The following is a 19,237-nucleotide window of genomic DNA, read 5'->3' as shown; positions in this document are numbered from 1 at the left end:
GGGAAAGCTGTGGAGTAGGAGAAACTATTTGAAAAACAAATTTGAGAAACCCACCCTGAACTAAAAAACAAACAAACAAAACAAAAAGACCCTCAAGAAACAACAAATAAACAAACAAAAAACCCTATTGAGGTAGTCCTTCAATATTTGCTTGTGTCTGGACAAGCAAAGTTAATGAATGGGTTCTCAGTCCAGCCAAGTCAGAGAACTATGGTCCTTAAATTTGACCTGAACCAATACAATCCTTTGATTTTGGAGATATGACTCATATTTGCTGAAAATTTAAGTTTGGTCATAGAGTTGGCTCTACTGCTTTTAGACTGGCGACTTGAAATCTGGGTAGATCTTTCCAGGATTGTTATGGATCTGGTGTTTCTCTTCATGTGAAAAACAGCTGCAGCATAGCCTAAAAAATGTCAGTCTAAAGCTTTCCAGAATGTGCTTGCTGAATAACCTTAGAAATTTGGCTGGAATGGACTGGATAGGAAGACAAAAAGAAAACAGCCTGTTACCACTGGAGCAAAGATTTCTGAGGAGTTGTCTGTTCCTTATTGCCCACAAATCTTGTGAAGATGAAGATGTTGCATCACAAGTTCATTTTGTTAGGCTGGCCCCAGCTGGTCTCTCACTTTTTGGGAGAATTTCTCATTCACCTGATGTGTTCATTGGTTGAATGGCAGCAACTCTCCTCTTTACCTTTGTGAAAAGCTGCTACCTCCTGAGTTACCAGTTCAGTGCAGAGGTCTCTGCAGGTTTATAAGTGACAGACCCATTCCCAGAAAAAAAAGCAGCTTTTCTCCCTTGCCCTCTTTTATGCTCTTTTTTTTGTTTGTTTGTTTGGTTGGTCGGTTTTTTGGGGTTGGTTTGTTGGTTTTGGGGTTTTTTGAGTTTTGTTTTTTTTGCCCTTTGGGATTGGTTTGGTTGTTTGGTTTGGTTTGGTTTGGTTTTTTAGTGTGGCTTTTGGGGGGTTTTGGGGGGGTTTGGGTTTTTTTGTTTTGTTTTGTTTGTTTTTTGGTTGGCTGTTTTTTTTTTCTAAAAATACCTGGTGAGTTCTGGAACACTTTTTGTCATCACAAGACAGTGGAGCAGGATGCAAAACCACATTGTTTGTAATCAGATTCCTGCCATTTGTTGCTTTCTGGATCTTACAGTAGCAATGGCTTTTTCACATATACTTTGGAGGATTTTCTTGGCCCTGCACAATCGCAGTGCCAGAGGTGCTGCCTGGGAAATGGGCCTAGCTAGCAAGGAATGAATCAGCCCATCTCCCATGTGGCAGCTAAGAAAGGTCTTTTGAAGTGCCTTCAGCTAACTTGAAAGCTGCAGAACGAGGGCTTTATCTCCTTCCAGGTTTGCTGTGGGTCTGTTAAAAGGCTTTGAACATACTTGGGTTTTTGTTTGTTTTCATAAGAATTTCATGGCATTCTACCATGCCTTATGGCATGCCCTTGGCTTTCTTTTTTTGGATGTGAAACAAGTTTATTCACAGCAAAGCACATGTGAAGGTGTCAGTGTGTAGTAACAGAAGATGTACACCCACACTTTCCTGCAGCACTCGGGATGCATCTGTAACTAGTGAATGACACCTTGAAATACAATGTGAGGGATCTGCAGAGCTGAGCCTGGGTCTTCCTGGGGCCCTAGCTTGGATATTGCTAGACTGAGAGACTTTCTGCCACAGTTCATTACACAACACAATGCTGAGCAGACTAGCTGAGTCCAGTTTCCACCACCTTAACTTTCTGCAGCATTTCAAAATTAAGAAAGGAAGGAGGTTTATGGATCTAGGCATAATGCTTAATTGTCCAAAAGGACAGGGAGGGGCATAATGCCTTGCTAGAGCATTGGTCCTCCTTCTGTCTGGAGGAGGACCATGGCTGCTTATAAAATCAAAGGAATGCTTCCCTGGTGTAAAACGGTGTAATTATATGAAATTTGGGTTAGATTTGGTTCTCCATGGTCCTGAAATGGAACTTTAATCTGTGAGTCTTACCCCCTTGAGCCTGCGGTTAAAGGCGTGGATCTCGAAGTCTTGGAAGCAATTCTGATTGAGGCCAAAATGCCATTGCTTTCAAGTAGACATCAAAAATCACAGAGCAATCTAAACTGAAAAGGATTCTGGAGCTCTCTAGTGTAACCCTCTTGCCTAAGCCAGGACAAATTCAAAGATAGACCACATTGGTCAGGGCCTTCCCCTGCCAGCTTTTGAAAATCTCCAAGGATGGAGATGCTTGAAATAGCCTCAAAAATCCCAGAAATCATCATACCACTGCTGATCAATGCCCTGAGATGTCTGATGGAAACACAAAGAGCACAGACATGCAGTCAGTGTGACTGTAAAGATGAAAAAATCACAGAGCCCAAGTGGGGTGTGTATGTACTGTTTGTCCTGATGCTGTGAGAGAACAATTAATAGAAGTGCCCTGAAACCTGTTTCAACTTGCTGCAGTGACATGATCAAAGAGAATTAGCAAATACTGTGTCAGTATTGTATCACTGGTGTCTGCCAGCCAATGGTGTCTTTGCTGCTGTTCAGGGGTGCTGGACTCAGAGCATCAGAGGTAAACAGGCCTGATCCCAACAGGTAGATACTCAGCTTAAAAAAATTATAATGTGCCAACCTGGGAGTTTTGACTCCCAGGTGAGAGACACAGCAGGAAAAATAAATACCAGAGCTAAACTTGAGTTCTGCTGGTGCCATCAATATTTTTTAATAAGGGTTGTCAATAGTAATACATAAACATTAATAGAGAAGAAAGGAGATCCTATCACTCATATCTTCAACCCAAATTATTTAGCTTCCTTTTCTGTGTAGCAGCACAGCTTCCTCTTGACTCTGGTTCTGAGTTTGTGGGGTTGGGCAGGACTGGAAAGTTTCAGTTCTCAAGACCTTAATTTCTCCAACACAAGTGAAAAAACAGAACTTATTAATCATGGTTCCCAGCCAAAATTTACAAGGCTGTTTCCCCTACACTTCACCCTCTGACTCTCAGCACCATTTTCCCTAGGTTGCCTTTCCTCTACGTTCCCCACAAGCTTTGTTTTTCAGTTGCCTGCTCTTCAGGCTGCATTCTTTGCCACCATGTGCTTTCAGAGAGAGTGACTAGAAAAATTATGAAAGGGTGATAAAGTACCTTAGAGAGTGGAGCACACTGAATTTTAAACTATCATTCATTAGACTATCAAATGGAAAATCAATTGTTGGTGACCCTCCTATTTAAACTCAAATAGACTGTGTGCTGCTATCCTGCTCCAGCCCCTTCTCACCTCTTCCTGCCTTGAACAGACCTCTCCCTCTCAATCTTTTCACCTCAGGAAGCTCTGCCTCCTTATTTTGCATCTCCCTGTATTGAGGGCAATGGTACAACTGCACTAAACTTGCAGAGTAAGAAACAAGACAGATCTGCTTCTGTTGGTCCTTCATGGTAGTCTTGGTGTTTTTTCATCTTGATATAAGTTGCCCTTTACAACATCTCTGGGAGGCAGATCAGTATCACCCATGCTTAATTTGAGATAAACTGCACAGTCCAAAACTGCACTGGGTAGGAGGCCTTTTAGAAAAAGCAGATCCAGATGTTGAACTTCCTAACTACAAGTCTCTGGTCTTCATCTCAAAATCATCCTCCTGATGACCTGTGGAGAAGCAGTGGCTGCTGTGCTCTTTGTCCCACCCAAGGACTTCTCAAATGCCATGGTGTATGTAGCTCACAAGATGGGTGTGCATCTCTGTATTGTATTGTGTAACATTGTGTACGCCGCCGAGTACAGCCCTGCAAAGTTGTTGAATGATGCTGTGGTTGCTTTCTCACCTGGTCACCAGCTGTGCTGAAGAAATCTGGTAGGTGAATCACAGGCACAGCTGCACAGGTGCACTTGCTAAATCTTCATGGTGGAGAGACTTGCATGGCCCAAGACTGTGCAGCAAGCACGTGGGAAAACAGAAAAATCCCTAATGTGTTATAAGAACATCTTCTCTGATCTGATCTGATCTGATTGGAAACTTGGATTTGGCTTTAAATTTATTTTTTTTAAATACAGTTCTATAATTTTCAGCATAACCTGTGGGATACTGAAGGTGCAGGGCTTGAACATGAACTGTTGCATTTGTCAAGGAAGTTGGTAGGAGGTTTGTGGGTTGTAGGAAGGAAGAGTTTTGAGCAGCCGTTGGATCAGTTCTGTAAATAGACTCGTTGGCTGAAGAGCATGTTTTGTTTAGAAAGTGTGAAACCCTTCACAAAAATCTTTTCATATTATTACCTAGCAGAGGAAGCAGAGCTCAATGGAGTCAGCCGTGTTTAGAGTTTGTGAACCATTTGTTCAGATTTATGTGCTGCCACCTTAGGTTAGAAACAAAATAATCTGTTTTCCTCTCCCTTTGTAGAAGAAGAGGTAGAACCTGGAATGGGTTTCAGTCGGAAGTGAGATTTAAATTGTTGCATTTATCACAGTGAATGGTAAAGACTGATTAAAACAATAAAATAAATTTATTTATAGAAAAATATTATTAGATAATTAGCATTTCTGAATAGCAGGGAGGCAGAAAAAGCAATTTTTTACCTAGCATCCACAAAGACTTGCAGGCAGCTACCTATATGATAGTCATCTCTTGGTATGAGGATTCCATCACTTCTCCAATAGTGGTTGCCCTTTTCCCATGGATCTTTTTCTCTATCATTGTCAATTTTTTTATTTAAAAATTGCTCCCTTTTCTGAATTTTTAGCTTTCAGAAGGTCCTCTGAAGTTTTCACTCTGTTCTGATGACACATGTGATAAGGAGTGACTGCTAACAAAATTCAGAGAAAAATGTAACCAGAAAGCCTACTGAAGGTGGGTTTCCTTTTCCTGTAGTCAGAAATTGTCCTCCTGGAAACACACGATAGCCACACTCACTGTGGTCTGCCACATTGCTACCAGAGTAGCATCATATTCTTGTTTGTTCAGAGTTCACCCCTGTGATAGCCAAGTGGCCTCACTGTAATAAAAAGTAATATTCTCTTCTCAGGTTAAGAGACCTGGCAGGGTACAATGGGAAGCTGAAATTGTCACTTGCAGTTTATGGAATAATTTGGTGTGGTGCTGCAGCAAACCACCATCACAGGTCTCCTGAGATGTATCAGCACCAAAACCAGAACAGTCAGTACAGAAATAAGAACTCCTATTCCCAGATAAAAAAACAACACAGATGGGGGTTTTATCATCTGTGATACTTCTTCATGCTGTAATTGGAGACATTTGATAGCAATATTATAAGAGGAACCATACATGCAACTGTGTGGAGTTCCCTACAATATGGAACTGAGCTATGAAGCAGTAATTTTATTATTAGCTTTTAACATCAGTATTAGCTTTTTAACATTAAAGTGTACATTACCCAAAGCAGAATCCCTAAACTATCCAAAAATCTAAACTTTTGACTTTAGTGATAGAAGAAATTAGAGATCTAGTTCTAAGCAAAAGTGTGAAGAGATACAATCCCATTACAGAAAAAAATAAAAAACCAAATTCCAAAGTTTTTGGCTTTATTGTAAGTGTCAGAATTGTGGACCACAGTCACATCCTACAGAGTGGTTCAGTTTGAAAAGCAGCAGAGTTCTGGGTGATCAGCAGGATGCTCTATATTCCTTAATGCTACTTGTCAATGCAGGGTATGCAGTCTTGTCCATCAGTTACATGATGCCCAAAGAAGAAGATTTCAAATCCTATTTCATCAAACTGGATACTGTGCAAGGAACTCTGAAGAGCCGAATGCACGCACACAAATTGGAAAAGCCAACTGTCCATGTTGTAAGGAGGTAAATATGAAATACAAAGTGTGGGCAACAAGGTTGGTGTAATTCTGTCCACTAATATTTTTGCCATGGGTGCATATCAGCAAACATTACATCAGTGTGGCATTTTGTGCCTGGGATACACAGGCAGTAATCATGGGAGGAAGAGGCAGAAGAAAGATCTTATGTAGAGCAGTGGTTCTGTGACTGTGACTGTGTCTGGAACAGAACCACTGGTTCTTGAGTTATGTCAAGGCAGCTATCACAGAAAGTGACCATGGCAGTAACAATTCTCTTGTGCATCATTGCTAAGTAACTAGAAGTTGTTTTTCCTCAGGTGTGAATTTATTATCTCTTTAGTTCTCACAGTTCCCAGAAATAAGTGCCCTTCAGATAATAGCTCTGAGAAGAGGTCAGACCCTGAGAGGGCTTCTCCCCCAAGACCTTGCTTGCAGAGGCAGAAAAAAAATTCCTGACAATGTCTCTTCTCAGAGAATATGAGCGAATTACTGAAAATATCCCTTACATCATAGTTGATGCATTGCTTTCATGAAGCACAGGGGAAACAGATTTTTTTTACTCATTACTTCAGCTTAACCTAGTTCCAAATGTCCTTTCATCCTAGCTGACAGCCCATATTTCCATACAACAAGAGATGTGCAGACCACTTGCTGAAATCCCAAAAATTCAAGGACTCTAGCCATGGAAGATTCATCCTGAGGCTTTCCATGGTTACAGCTGTGAATTGAGGTCATCGCTGGACTTTATGAATTCTGTATTTTTTTTTCTTGGAGCTTCCTGGGATTTTCCTTCTCTCATTCTGATTCTCTGTATTTACAGAGACTAAAACAAGGTGGAGCATGTGGGTGAGACTGAGGCTAGATGAGTTTTGATGGGACTTATTGCAATAACAACCAGTGCAGGTAAGACAGGAAAATGTGGGAGAATTGGAAGGGGTAAACTGAAACTGGCTGACTGAAAAAGAAATGGGTCGAGGGATGGACAGGAAATTAAATTGTGACTTTGAGAGCAAATCAAAGATTGGAGCTTGTTCAATAAAAAGAGAAATAGCTGGATGAGATCAGGAATGGAGACTGGGAATGGAGAGGGAATGAAAATGAGGCAGAGATAAGGGGTAGGGATGGAAAAGATAAAGATCTGAGTCAGAGTTTTCTATGGTGGGATGGAGCAGAAAGCACCAAACCCTGGGGTGGGGGGTAAGCATGAGAGCCTAAGTTCAAGAAGGCTTCTTTTGAAGGCTTAGATGGTGCCTAAAAACCCAAATGTTACTATTTCTCTGGTGGCAGTAAAAATGTCAGCCCTAGATTATAGAGACCTACATCCAAGGTATAAATGTATCATGTATGTGTGAGCTGGGAGTCTAAGCTTACATCACAGACAGAGAAGACTTTGGGAAAGGATTTTACAACCTAAGGATCGGGATTTGTATCCACTTTTGATGCCTTAGGAAATTCCTGTAGTCCTAAGATATCCAAATGATTTGAAGGGACACCTTATTTCAGACAACTGCGTTCTACCTGCACTCAATTCAGTCCCAAGAATCCAGAGAAATGGGACACAGAGAGCCTATGCCTCATTTTCTGCAGACTGTGCAGAAGATAAAGCACAAGCTTACATAAATATAAGCCTTGCATACAGATAAATAAGTATATGTGTCTACATTTGCATTCTGCACCTGAGTATTTGAATTCCTGCAGTCTGAATGTTTGTGAAACCTGCAGGCATGATGTTTCTCTCAATCCTCACCAATGTTTGGACATAGAGTTGATACCATCATCCCTTTTCTGTTAAGTTGCCATCCTAATTCAAGTGGCAGGGAATGAATTTGCAACTTCCGGGTGTACAACATGGAAAGAGGTACTCCATGAGGAACTCCTTTGGTCTTCTGTTTGTTCTTTCAAATCCTAGCAAATGAGACATAGCTACATGTCCAAAACCTGGATGTCTGCTAGGCAAACTGTACTGGGGAATGCCAGAATTAAAATTTTCTCCTTTGCTGGACAACCTTTTTCCTTACCAGTGCAGGTAAGGAAAAATCCTGTGGGGAAGAACAGAGTGCACCATGTGTTTGAAGACAACAGTGGGATGCAAACATAAGGGACTGAATTCAAGCTGCATCACTAGCCTTAATTCCAGCATTGCCTTACAAGGCAATGGCTTGGATTTCCTGCTTTAATATTGCTTTTTACCCCTCTTCCAGTCCTACCTCCAAATTCACATTTGGAGTGTCTTCATGAAATTAGAAAATGCTGTGTGTGAAGCAAGTGGTGCAATACTGATGATGGAGAAACTTGTGGAGAGTGGGAGGCTGGCTGCAATCATTCAACTCTTCTTCCAAAATCCATCTCCAGCTGACCCAGTTGTAAATGGGTGTTTGAACTTTCTGGCTGAGGAGTCAAAGGCAGCCTTGGCACGGCACTTGTAAAACAGATAATCCACTTGTTGGATATAGGAGTTAAAGGACCTTACTCTTGGAGTCCTGGTTAATTGGTCTGGATCCTAGGATGTGGTAGGGTGGACTGGTAGCATGATTAAATGGTTTTCTGAACCAAAAGCAGATAAGTAAGTGCTAAAGCAAAGTTCTCTACTTCCTGTGTCATTCTAGTCCTTTGAGGTCTCTTATCTGCCTGTATAGAAGAAAAATCACTTCTGTGGAGAGACATGACATGAAAATAATGCTGACTAAACAGTCAAGTCTGAAGGGATGAAGGAAGTCAAAAGTTATCTGTCAATGAGGAGGTAAGTATCTTTTGGGGTCTGTTTGCATTCCCATTTTCTTTAATCATGGTGTTCCCTGGACCTCAAGAAATGCAAGAGCAAGATGAGGGGGACTAGGCCACTCTTCTATACAACTCCTTCACCTTAGTCCTTTTTTGTTTACAATTTGTAGAGCTTCTCTCTCTTCTTTTTCCTGCACCAATTGAAGGTGATCTTTTCCAAATGGTCCTTCTTATCCAGAAGCTGGAAGATTTAGACTCATCTATACTGATTATTTAAGCTCAGGTAAACTTTCTGAGTGGGATTGTCATATATGCCTTAGGACACCTTAGACCTAGAGACTTTCCTCATCTCTGGTGAAGTGACTGGGCTTATTCACCCTGGGTTTCTGGTGTGGTTACAGAGCAGGCATCTCCTTGGGAGACTTAGTCTTCTCACAATCAAAAAAGAACGAGTCACTTAACAAAGAAGGAGCTGTATTGGATTTTGATTATATTTCAAGGTTTGTGTTTTCTGTTTTGTGGCTTCTGAGCCTTTTCACTGCACATGGACTATCTCTTCATACTTGTTCTGCCACGTGGGTAAGACAACTGTGTTTTTTACACAAGAAAAATATAATTCCACTTAACACAGAACAAGAAGCAATAGGCACAAATTGAAATACAATCAAATTCCATCTGAATTCAAGGAGACACTTTTTCTCTGTAAGTCTGGTCAAACACAAGAATAGATTGCCCAGAGATGTTGTAGAGCCTCCATCTGTGGAAATATTCAAAAACTGTCTGGACACAATCCTGGACAACCTGTTTTATCTGACCCTGCTTGGGCAGTAGGGTTGGACAGGAGGATCTCAAGCCTCACTGGTTCTGTGACTCAGGAGATGCAGATTCTAGAAAAAGGTAAACACCTTTTGCATCAGAGCCCTCTCATTCAGCTTGCTTGGAAGCAGAGTGCCACTGTTCAGGTGGCTGAGAGAAGTGATGTTTTCTCTAGTTGCAGCCTACCATTATGGTCCTTCTCATAATTTCTTCTATCAGGTCAGGCAGCCACCTTCCCTCTTCTCTGTGTCCTGGGAACACCTACACCTGGAAAACATAAGTCCTGAGAAGATGGCATGCCATTTTTAATGTGTTTCACTTTTGGAGCAGCATCACCTCTTTGCAACTTAGCTGCTGTTACATGGTAGTATAAGTTGTTTTCCTGTCAGAGAGGGATTTGTAGCCTGCAGCCTCTTACAACAATAGCAGTGATGCTGCTGATCATTTCCTTTGCTTCCTGGTACTCATCTATGCTACATCATTCAAGCAGACCTGCAGTACCTGTAGAAAAGGAGGTACAGTACAAGTAGGGCCTTGGTATTTTAAAATCAGACAATGGACACTTAAGCATTCATGCAGAAAAATGTTTTATTGTAGTGAAGTTACACAGGAGAAAAATGTCTCCCTGCTTCTGGTTTAAGGCTATGCTGACCCATAAAAGCACATTGCACTTCCAGTCATTTTTACAAGTTTATAAGAACACCTACTATTTTCTTTTTTGTCTTTTTTTTTTCCAATTAACTATAACTATTTAAAGCTGGAATCCAGAATATTTCCTTGTAGGAGTTTTTGTTTCTTTTTTCTTTCTTGCTTTTTTTCTTGCTTTTCCTTTCTTTGCCTGTCCAGTTTATTTGGTCTAAAAACACCTCAGGACACATGAGGGTTACTTCATACTTTCCCATGATGACCTCACAGGGCTCCAACCCCAGGCTCAGTGTACAACACTATGCTGCATAGTGGTCAGATCATTTCTATCACCAGCAAGCAGGAAGATGGAACGGCAGCAGGTACAGGGGGTTTATGAAAGAGTGCTGAAGTGACCTAGATGACAGAATAGCTCTTCCCCCATTAAGGTAACTGCCAACCCACATTTAATGCAAAAAATCAGCAAATCACTACATCAGCCTGGCAACATATACACATGAAAAATGGCACAGGGTCTGTGACCATACAGAAAACGAGAAGAAGGTGAGACAGGTTCTGGACCTGCCAACCTTGTAATTGTCATTTGAGGAAAACAAACACAACACTGTTTATCATCTGCTAACTACTCTTCCCACACAACAGGTTATGTACAGCATGCTAACTTACATTTTTACATAATATACACAGGTCTTCACCAGCAACAACTCTTGTGGTGAAAGGATGCGACATGTCAAGCTGACTGACACTTCAGAAAAAAAAGTTTATGCAGAGCTAGCTTATTCTTTGTCTCTTGAAAGTAAAATCCTACAAATGATTAGCAAGATGTCTATTTTTACAATATTTACTTTGTACAGTGCAAAGAGGAAGGACAGGCTTTTTATACATAGGACTCCTTAGCATACTGGATCTGCTCTACCTCAAAAACCGGCTGGCTGCACCTCCGAGCCACATATTCAAGTTTGTTCTTTTGACAAGACTCAGACATGGCTCTCATCCGGTAGACTCCTGGGGTCACGGGTAAATTTACACGGGAGTTTACTCCTACAGTGATGCTGAAGGTTTCAGTTTCCAGGTCAGAATCCTTTGTTGCAGAAATTCTGGCACTGCGTAGATCCCTCAGATCCATATGTGCTGTGTCCTGTGCACTGCGGCTGCATGTATGAGGCAGCAAAACATCCTGGTTTGACGCCGCTAGTCTCAGAGTCTGAACCGTGAGATTTTGAGAGGGAACTTTAGCAGCCAAGCAGTTTTTAACAGCCTCTTCATAGGAAGGTGGTCTTCTAGGGTTTTTCTGGTCTACCTCTCTGAACACTTCATCAACCGACCTGAGACGGGGCCTTTGCTGATATTCCACAGGCAATTGTTTGTCATCATTACAGCTGCCCTCCTGGACAATTCTACAGCAGAACTGATCTTCTTTCTTTGTGAAACTGTCCCTCTGAAAAAACATGGGTTTTCCAGGCCCCCAGCTCTGGGTTTTTATTAGTGTTTTCCTGCGGTTTGCAAAAGAGAATGACATGGAATGCTTTTTGATCTCTCTGCTAGGTGTACTGCCGTCTTCAGTGGCCTTGGTGGAAAAGGACTGAGGCCTATTTAAAAAGGTTTTTTTGGGACTAGAGGGCGAAACTATGGGGGAGCTGGTGAAAACTGAGCCATCAGAGCTCTCCAGGGAGCAACTGGAGGATGTTTTGGGTAGAGAGTCAGTTGATAATTGTGAAGGTAAGCCTGCAAGACGTTCCTCCAGTGCCTCCATCCATAGCAGTTTCTGCTGAACTGGAAAATTGTCCTCACTTTTGTTTAGCCTTTGTTTCCTTATTGTGTCATCAAGGCAGTTCTGGAAGGACAGGTCTGACTCTGAGTACCTCCTGTCCATTGTGCTGATGTCATTTCTGAAATTAGTCAGGGAAGGGGCAGAGATATTTGTTGGATATCTCCTGCTCACAGTAGCACTCCTCCCTTTGGCCTGCTCCATTTCAGGGGTACAGGGGCTGCCTTCTGCTTCAGGATCTGGGCTGTCATAGGCAGAGTCATTCTGATGAGCTGCACAGAGTTGTTCTGTGGGGAGAAAGCAGACGTTAGTTTTCACTGACCACCTGAGGATGAAAGAGAACTACACAGAGAGAGTTCAGAAGAGGGCTTCAACAATCTTGAACCCTCTGTATTTCCACAGATATATTCACATATCAAATTCAGTAATTTGGCCCAGAAGCCCCAGTTGGTGACATCCCCAGTCCCTTCTCATACCTGTGGAGCTGTCTGTGTGCTCTGGTGACTCCTCAGCCAAGGCACAGGCAGGGAAGGCAATGTCTCCCTCAAATATTTCCATGCAGTTGTTTATGAGGAACTCCACCAACACTGTCACCTGCACACACAAAACAGCCCATTTCAGTCAAGACAGATTGAAGATTCTTTCCCCACCCTGCCTGCTATCTTTGTAGGAAGGACAGCACAGAGCACAGTGGCTTCTGCCAAAATCCTGGCTTGAGGTCTAAGGGTGAGTCCCCATGGGGGATAAGGCCCGATGCTGCAAACAATACAGACAAAACACCATCAGCCACAGCTTTGGCCTCGCTGCCCGAGGGCCCAGGGGTGACAATGGCCACGGGTGCCCCTGGCCCTCCCCATGCAAAGGCTGCAGGAGCTGTGCTGTGACTGTGGGGGCTGCAGGGCAGCTGCTGCTTTGCCGAGCACCCCCAAGGCCCGGGGCGCTGCTGTGTTCAGCTGCTGCCATGGCCGTGGGATGGATCCCTATGGATGGCTCTCAATTGCCCCAAGGGAGCGGCTGCTCAGTGAGTGCAGCGCACCTTGTCGTTCATCTCCTTCTGCACTTCCAGCGGGAGCGCGCTGGCCGTGCCTGGGCTCAGCAGATTTGGGCCAATGCAGATGGCCAGGTTGCAGGAGTCCATCCTGTTGGTCTCAGCATTTTGGCTGATGTGGTGGAGCAGAGAGAGCAAGAGCTTGAGCAACACGAGGTTTGGTCTCGGCAGCTTGTCAGCCACCCTGCGGGAACACAAACAAATTGTCACGTTAGTTGATGGTGCAGTGGCCTCTGCTTCTTGATTTGAGCAAGTCTCAATTAAACTTAGAGTGATACCACTTGCTCCAGAAAGGGGCATGTGTGTGCTCTCTGTATCGTTCAGAAATCCCCATCTGCAGCTGAGTGTGGGGTTAATTAGGAGACCTTGAATTACAAGGTCTTGACTGAAAGGCAACACTGAACAACACATGTCCTGGAATAGATGGAATGATGCCAAGAGATGTCACTGGAGGCTTCCCAAAGCCTGTGGTTGTGCTGTGGGGCTTTCAAAGCACTCCCCGTCAGCCCCCACAGCTCCTGTTCCTGAAGAGTAAAACACGGTGGTGGTCTCCATGTGCCGGAGCTCACCCCCAGCAGATGTGGAGGCCCCGTGTCAGTGCCTGTCCCGCAGCACCGTGACTGTGTTAGCTGAGGCACTGCAGCCTCTGCCCTGTTCCTGCATTGGTGGTTTCATAAAGCAATCTGAAGTAACTTCAGGAAGTGCTGCTGCTGGAGCCCTCTAAACCAAGCCCCATGAAGCAATAGCAAACTGATACAAATACAGGCTTTTAAGTGAGACTCTTGATTTTGAAAGACGCTGTTGGCCTCTACCAGCTGCTCCATTAGATTGGCACTGGTTGCAAAATTTCCTGGTTGAAAAACTTACTCTTTCAATTCTTCAATTTTTTCTTGCTTGCTTGGTTTCTCTAGAGCTTGCATCCATTTTTCATAGAGGTCAGCTGACAGGAGTTTGGAGGGAATATTTCGGAGAAAGTCCTGCAAGGCCAAGAGATTTAGATGAAGTTTTGACACTATCCCCGAGCACAGAGAGAGTATTACTGTCACCTGGGCTCTAGCAGGTTGACTTGAGCTACCTGACCATCAGCACTGACAGAGAAGTACAAAGCACAAGTGCACTTGCACTTGTGTAGTAACAGGATCCAGCTTTCAGTTGCTTTTCCTTCACTCACAAATCTCACTCTTGCTCGCTGGGAGGATGCTGAGCAAGAGAACAAAGTGAGTTTCCTCAGGAAATCAGCAGCCTAACAAGTAGGACTGACAATCAGGTAGAAAAGGCCAAACTTCCCTAAGCTTGAAGAATTCAGTCTGGCTTTGTTCTGGCTTTAGCCAAGAGTCCCACCTAGATCAGCTCAGAGCACTGGATTGGTCCTGTGCATATTAGCAATGTCCTCCCTCCAGTGTAGCTCAGAATTACTCACCTTCAAAACCACTGCCAGCAGGTGCACAGATTTGCTTTTCAGATCAACATTCCCTCCTTTGTTTAGGTCTTCCTTCAACTCCTTTCGTGCTTTCTCATTGGCAGTTTTTCTGAATATCCCTTCAGTAGAAGGTCCTTTCATATATAATATGGCTAGGAGATCCTGCAGGGAAAAAATCAGACAGGAATGGAAGAAGAGTTACATGGATGAAGGAAGTTAGCAGATGAGTATTTAGAAATGGAAGAAAAATTGTCTGGAGGTACACTGTACTGTGGTGCGTTCAGTATCTGGCTCTTGTTCCAAGTACATTACATGGGAAGTAGTCTTGATTTTCCCTTAATCCACCTTCTTTTTGAACTGATGAATTCCACTAACTTCACTGTTGCCATCCTTGCTTACTTTCAGAAGGCAGCAAGGGATGGCTTAAATCTAAGTTCACATCCCCTCTCTCACAAGCCAGGTAAATATTACTTAGCAGAGACAAATGCATGTCTATTGGGAAAGCCAGTTCAGTGGAAGAACTATTACAAGACCATTTTTATTCAGAAGTTATTGTTTAGGTATTTTTTGGTGACAGTCCAGAGCTGAACGCTTGTTTTTCATGGAAATACAGAAATCCTTGGAAGTTTATGCTTCTGAAAGATTTATTTAAATTACTTATTTAAAATCACAGATGATTATATTAAGAAGCAGATCTTTCATTCCTGGTCCTGGATTCTCTACATTCCAAGTTACTTCCAGTGAAGGCTGGGCAAAACCCTCAGATCTGACTCTTTCTACATCTGGGATGGGCCCTGGGCTTATCAGGGGCATGTGTGTTGGGAAACACCAGAATCATCTCGGATGATGCAGCAGAAGTACTGGGTATCCTGCCTCACATTTAAGTCAGAGGTATCACAGAATCATAGAATGGTTTGGGCTGAAAGGAACCTTAAAGATCATCTAATTCCAACCCCCTGCCATAGCAGGGACACCTTTCATTAGACCCAGTTGCTCCAAGTCCCACCCAACCTGGCCTGGAACACTTCTAGGGATGGGGCAGCCACAGTTTCTCTGGTTGACCTCATTACCCTCACAGCCAAGAATTTCTTCCCAGTGTCCAATCTAACCCTGCTCTCTGTCAGTTTGAAGCCATTTCCCCCTTGTCCTGACACTTCAGGCCTTTGTAAACAGTTCCACTATAACGGTACCTCCTTACCTGGACTGGCTGGGGGAGTGTGTCATCTTCCCCGCAGATATGTGCCAGAGGATGGCCAAACAGAGGGATTTTGCCACCCAAGTCTAGCTGTCCTGAGGAATTTCTTTTGGTAAGGCTTTGTCTCAGAGTAAATGACTGTGATATCACCTTCTTTCTTTTCTTTGTTCCATCTGCTGCAAGTAAAAGGGAAACAAAAGATCAATTTAAAAATTAAAAATTAAAAAAAAAAAACAAACCCAAAACCCAGAGCACTATGTGGTCTTTCATTTGTGTGCAGTGCAGGGATGTATGTTGAAACAAACCAAACTGGGGGAAACTGAAAGGCAACTAAGTGGTTACTAGGGAAACAACTGCCTAAACTGTAAAACTGTGGCCATACCCCTAAGGCCACCACCTTTCCTGTTTTGGGTTGGGTGCTTTTTACATTCTAGTCGCTGTTTCTTCTTAGAGAGTGGGAACATACAAGGCACAGAACATTTATAGAGATTTTTGATATTGCAGTAGTTTCTCTGATAACTCTGAGGCAGATATACCGTTTTGGCAGCTGGCAATGACAACAATTTTCACTACATGCTCTGGTTGTGCCCCTGCCTTAGGCAGGAATAGAAGTAGGGGCTCCTAGTTTTTGACCTCTTTCACAGCCTGAAAGGAAAACATGCGGCTCCAGCTGTGCCAGCTCTGCAGCCAGCTCTAATGACAATGCTCCTAGAGCTGGTGCTTGCCCCCCAGCCAGTGGAACATGATATTTGCTCCAAAGGATGGGAGCATCAGACTAAGTGCTCTCTGGCTTCACAGTTAGAAATCTCTTAGCATGGGTTTTGCATCTGCTTCATCAAGAGGAGAGCCAGGAATTTTAAGAGGACAGCTGTATTGGGGTGGGGTGTGCCTTTTTTCTCCTTTCACAAACAGTGAGAGAAGGAGCCTTTTGTGAAAAAGATTTCTAAAGGATTTGCCTTCTGCAAATTTACAATTAACATCATGCCTTCTACTCCAAAATGAAGTTGTCTTACCCAGATGAGAAATACTTAGGACCTCTCTTTGTGATTTAGCATAAGCTCTTGGTAGGTAGGGGTTAAAAAAAATTGAGAAAGTCACCTAACATTATAGTGTAATTTAAAATATTAGTTTCTGATACTCCTAAAAACTGGTCTGATATGATTGTCTGCTCCAAATCTGACCCTGCCCTGTTAATGGTCTGCTCTGGGTTGTTTACAGCTGCTGAGGTTTTGCATGGGGAGGAAAAACAAGTGCTGGTGCTGCTGCCAAGAGGGTTTATTTATTGTGGTGTGCAACATTTGCTACAGTACTCAGTACTCACTTGAACTGCCACACCTCAAAGGCATGCTTGAGTGAGAAAGAAACACATTTACTTCCTATTGCTACCAGGGAACGGGAATACAAGACCTCTGGCACTCAGCACTCTGCCAGTGAGCATATAGGAAAGAAGCAACTTGCAAATGAGTGGCATTCCAGGGCTTAAGCCCTCTCCTGGATGCGAACTGTGGCTTGCTCTCCAGGAGGGGGAGCAGGCAGTTTCGGGTGGTTTTGCACAAGTGCCGGCTTGCAAACGTTATATAAGAAGGCAGTTCCTCAGTTTGTTTTTGAAACTCACCGTTGGAGAGGCAGAGTCTGTCTTCAGTATCTGCTTGGACTGACAGAGGACATTTCTTGGCATCAGCCTGCAAAAAATATGCTAGGTTACAGAGCTGCCACAGTAGTGAGAGCCGCCAGCAAGTTGCCGCAGCTCCTCAGAAATCTGGGGAGGCTCTGGGGAATAACCAGACAAGCCAAACACCTGCTAAAGGGGTGCCTCAGCCCAGGACTGCCTCGGTGCCTGGTAGAGGGGTCTGTGTTAAACTCTGCAGCCAGACACCCCAGTCATGCTGGCAGGTCACAACCCTGAGCTCTGTGAAGCTGCACTTTTGATCCAGAGAAGCCATTGCCAGACACAGCCTCCTTTTTTGTGTCCTCCCCGGCACTGGAAATTTCCTCCCAAACTCCTCTGGGGAGCCTTGATGGCTTTGAAGCCTTCAAAATCCCTGAGCAAAACTCCTGGTGAACCAGGGGAATGCACAGACTGCCCACAGAAATGCCCTGCTCCCTCTGCTCAGTGCGGCAGAGAGGTGCCTTTGAAGAGCTCTGCCCGTTCCTGGGTGAGGGTAGGCAGCCAGCAGCTACTGGAGGAGTCACCCCCACTTTGCTAAGGTATCTCACACCAGTACCCACGAAGGATCCAGGAAAATGTAAAGGCTGCTTACCTCTGTCTGGCACTCAATCAGACTGTCCATGTTCCCAGCATTGAGTGTCTTTGACTAGGCAAGAAAACAAAGACACTTTGAGTAACTGAATCCCATGGTTTGGAAATCAGAGCTTTTCAAAGTCACTATGTTGACAGAGCTGAAATAATTAAGATACTCACAGTATTACAGCTGCTTAACACTTTCATTAGGAGTTTGATTGGAGGAGCTCTGGACAGTCTGGTTTCCTTCAGTCCTTTTGTTTGCCTGTTTGTTGAACAGGGAATGGACAAAGAGTCTTGTAAAACTGCACCCTTCTTGGCTTTCTCCTCTGCAAGCCAATCTAGCGTGTATAATTCTGAACCGGCAAGATCTCCCACACAAGGAAACTATAAAGCCTTTCTCCGGAAGGGCATTCAGCCCTGCTGCCCTATCTGCCTCCTGATTCAAACAAAATAAAAGCAGCTTTCCATTTTTAATCCATGCAAAAAGTGAGCAAGTGGTGACAGCTATGTATGGTCATTAATCTGCGCACCCGAGGCTGAGCAACTCTGTCAGCTCTGCCCATGAGCTATGCTTAGTGGGTGCACCTCTCCCCCATGTACTTTTTTGTACATCTCGGTGCAGCTGCATCTGAAGCTCTCCACTGATTTCAACCATGATGCCACAGATTTTTTCAAAGGCAGTACTTACCCAAGAAGTGAATCCAGCCAGAGCTCCTTCACCTCCCGTGAACTGCAGAGGAAAGGAGAAACAGCATCACTCCCCACTGCTACTAATCCTTTGGACAGAGGCAGCGACTAAACAGTGCATACTGCGTGTGCTGCCTTATATATGCAAAAGGGGCAGGTGGAAATTCACAGGCAGGAAGAAGCATCATGGGGCAGGACCGAGACACTACCAAATTTCTGGCTTCCTCTTTCCTTTTAGAGGAGATGCTTTTCTGGGTTTTCCCCCCTTAAAGAAAAAAAAGAAACTCTGGTAGCTGTTATGGATGGAAAAGATGAGACACTTGCCAGGTAAAGGTTCCAGCTATCATCACCAGCATGAGGTGAGATGTGCAGAGGGGGCTGCAGTGTGGGCAGCTTCTCTTTACCATTAAAGGGCAGTGGGTACAGTCTGTCCTTTGCTCAGAGACATTAGATTTGGCAGTTCTAAAGTGCACTGCCAGATCAAGCTACACTAAGAGCAGTGAAAACAACGGGGCGATGGAATAGACAAGATTCAGAGAAATGTTTCTTTATAATTTTTTTAAAGCTAGTTGCAACAGTGTACTGTCTACAAGCAGATATAGACACACATTTTGTCAGTACTAAGTAGTTCTTGAGAATCTAGTTACTGGACATTTATAGACAAAGTGGTGTTATGTAGTAATTTAGTAATGTATGACAATATGTAATTTAAAAGTCTTGTTTAAAGTAAATCTCAGTAAGACACATTTGTGTGCAGATATTAAAATTTGATTCAACCAAAGAGATAAAAAAAACTAGGAAAAATCTACCTCTGCTTGTACTATTCTTTTGCTGACTGCCCCCCAATTTGGGCATATCAGGAATACAGCACTCACTGTCCCAGGCCATTATGAAAATTCATTA

At 43.5% G+C, this 19,237-nt stretch overlaps 2 protein-coding genes across 3 annotated transcripts in view; one reads left to right on the top strand and one right to left on the bottom strand.

The window, feature by feature from the left end:
• Nucleotides 1-19,237, top strand: part of LOC135444883 (T-cell activation Rho GTPase-activating protein-like) — a 66,488-nt gene that overhangs the window by 1,476 nt on the left and 45,775 nt on the right. The gene's annotated exons all lie outside the window — the stretch shown is intronic.
• TAGAP (T cell activation RhoGTPase activating protein) overlaps nucleotides 9,897-19,237 on the bottom strand; it is a 45,131-nt gene continuing 35,790 nt past the window's right edge. The window contains exons 3-12 of one of the 2 annotated variants that reach the window (XM_064706948.1): nucleotides 18,336-18,377; nucleotides 17,825-17,909; nucleotides 17,664-17,717; nucleotides 17,018-17,084; nucleotides 15,406-15,578; nucleotides 14,208-14,369; nucleotides 13,655-13,764; nucleotides 12,776-12,971; nucleotides 12,216-12,333; nucleotides 9,897-12,026 (exon numbers count right to left, since the gene is read on the bottom strand). In XM_064706948.1, the coding sequence (XP_064563018.1) occupies nucleotides 10,849-12,026; nucleotides 12,216-12,333; nucleotides 12,776-12,971; nucleotides 13,655-13,764; nucleotides 14,208-14,369; nucleotides 15,406-15,578; nucleotides 17,018-17,084; nucleotides 17,664-17,717; nucleotides 17,825-17,909; nucleotides 18,336-18,377 (2,185 nt within the window). In that variant the 3' untranslated portion in view covers nucleotides 9,897-10,848. The remainder of the gene's footprint in view (nucleotides 12,027-12,215; nucleotides 12,334-12,775; nucleotides 12,972-13,654; nucleotides 13,765-14,207; nucleotides 14,370-15,405; nucleotides 15,579-17,017; nucleotides 17,085-17,663; nucleotides 17,718-17,824; nucleotides 17,910-18,335; nucleotides 18,378-19,237) is intronic. The other variant, XM_064706949.1, reaches the window with a different exon arrangement.

Source organism: Zonotrichia leucophrys, chromosome 3 (assembly GCF_028769735.1).
Source record: "Zonotrichia leucophrys gambelii isolate GWCS_2022_RI chromosome 3, RI_Zleu_2.0, whole genome shotgun sequence".
In the NCBI taxonomy this organism is placed as follows: Eukaryota; Metazoa; Chordata; class Aves; order Passeriformes; family Passerellidae; genus Zonotrichia; species Zonotrichia leucophrys.
Note: the sequence above shows the minus strand (reverse complement) of the source record. Positions and strands in the feature narration are given on the sequence as shown.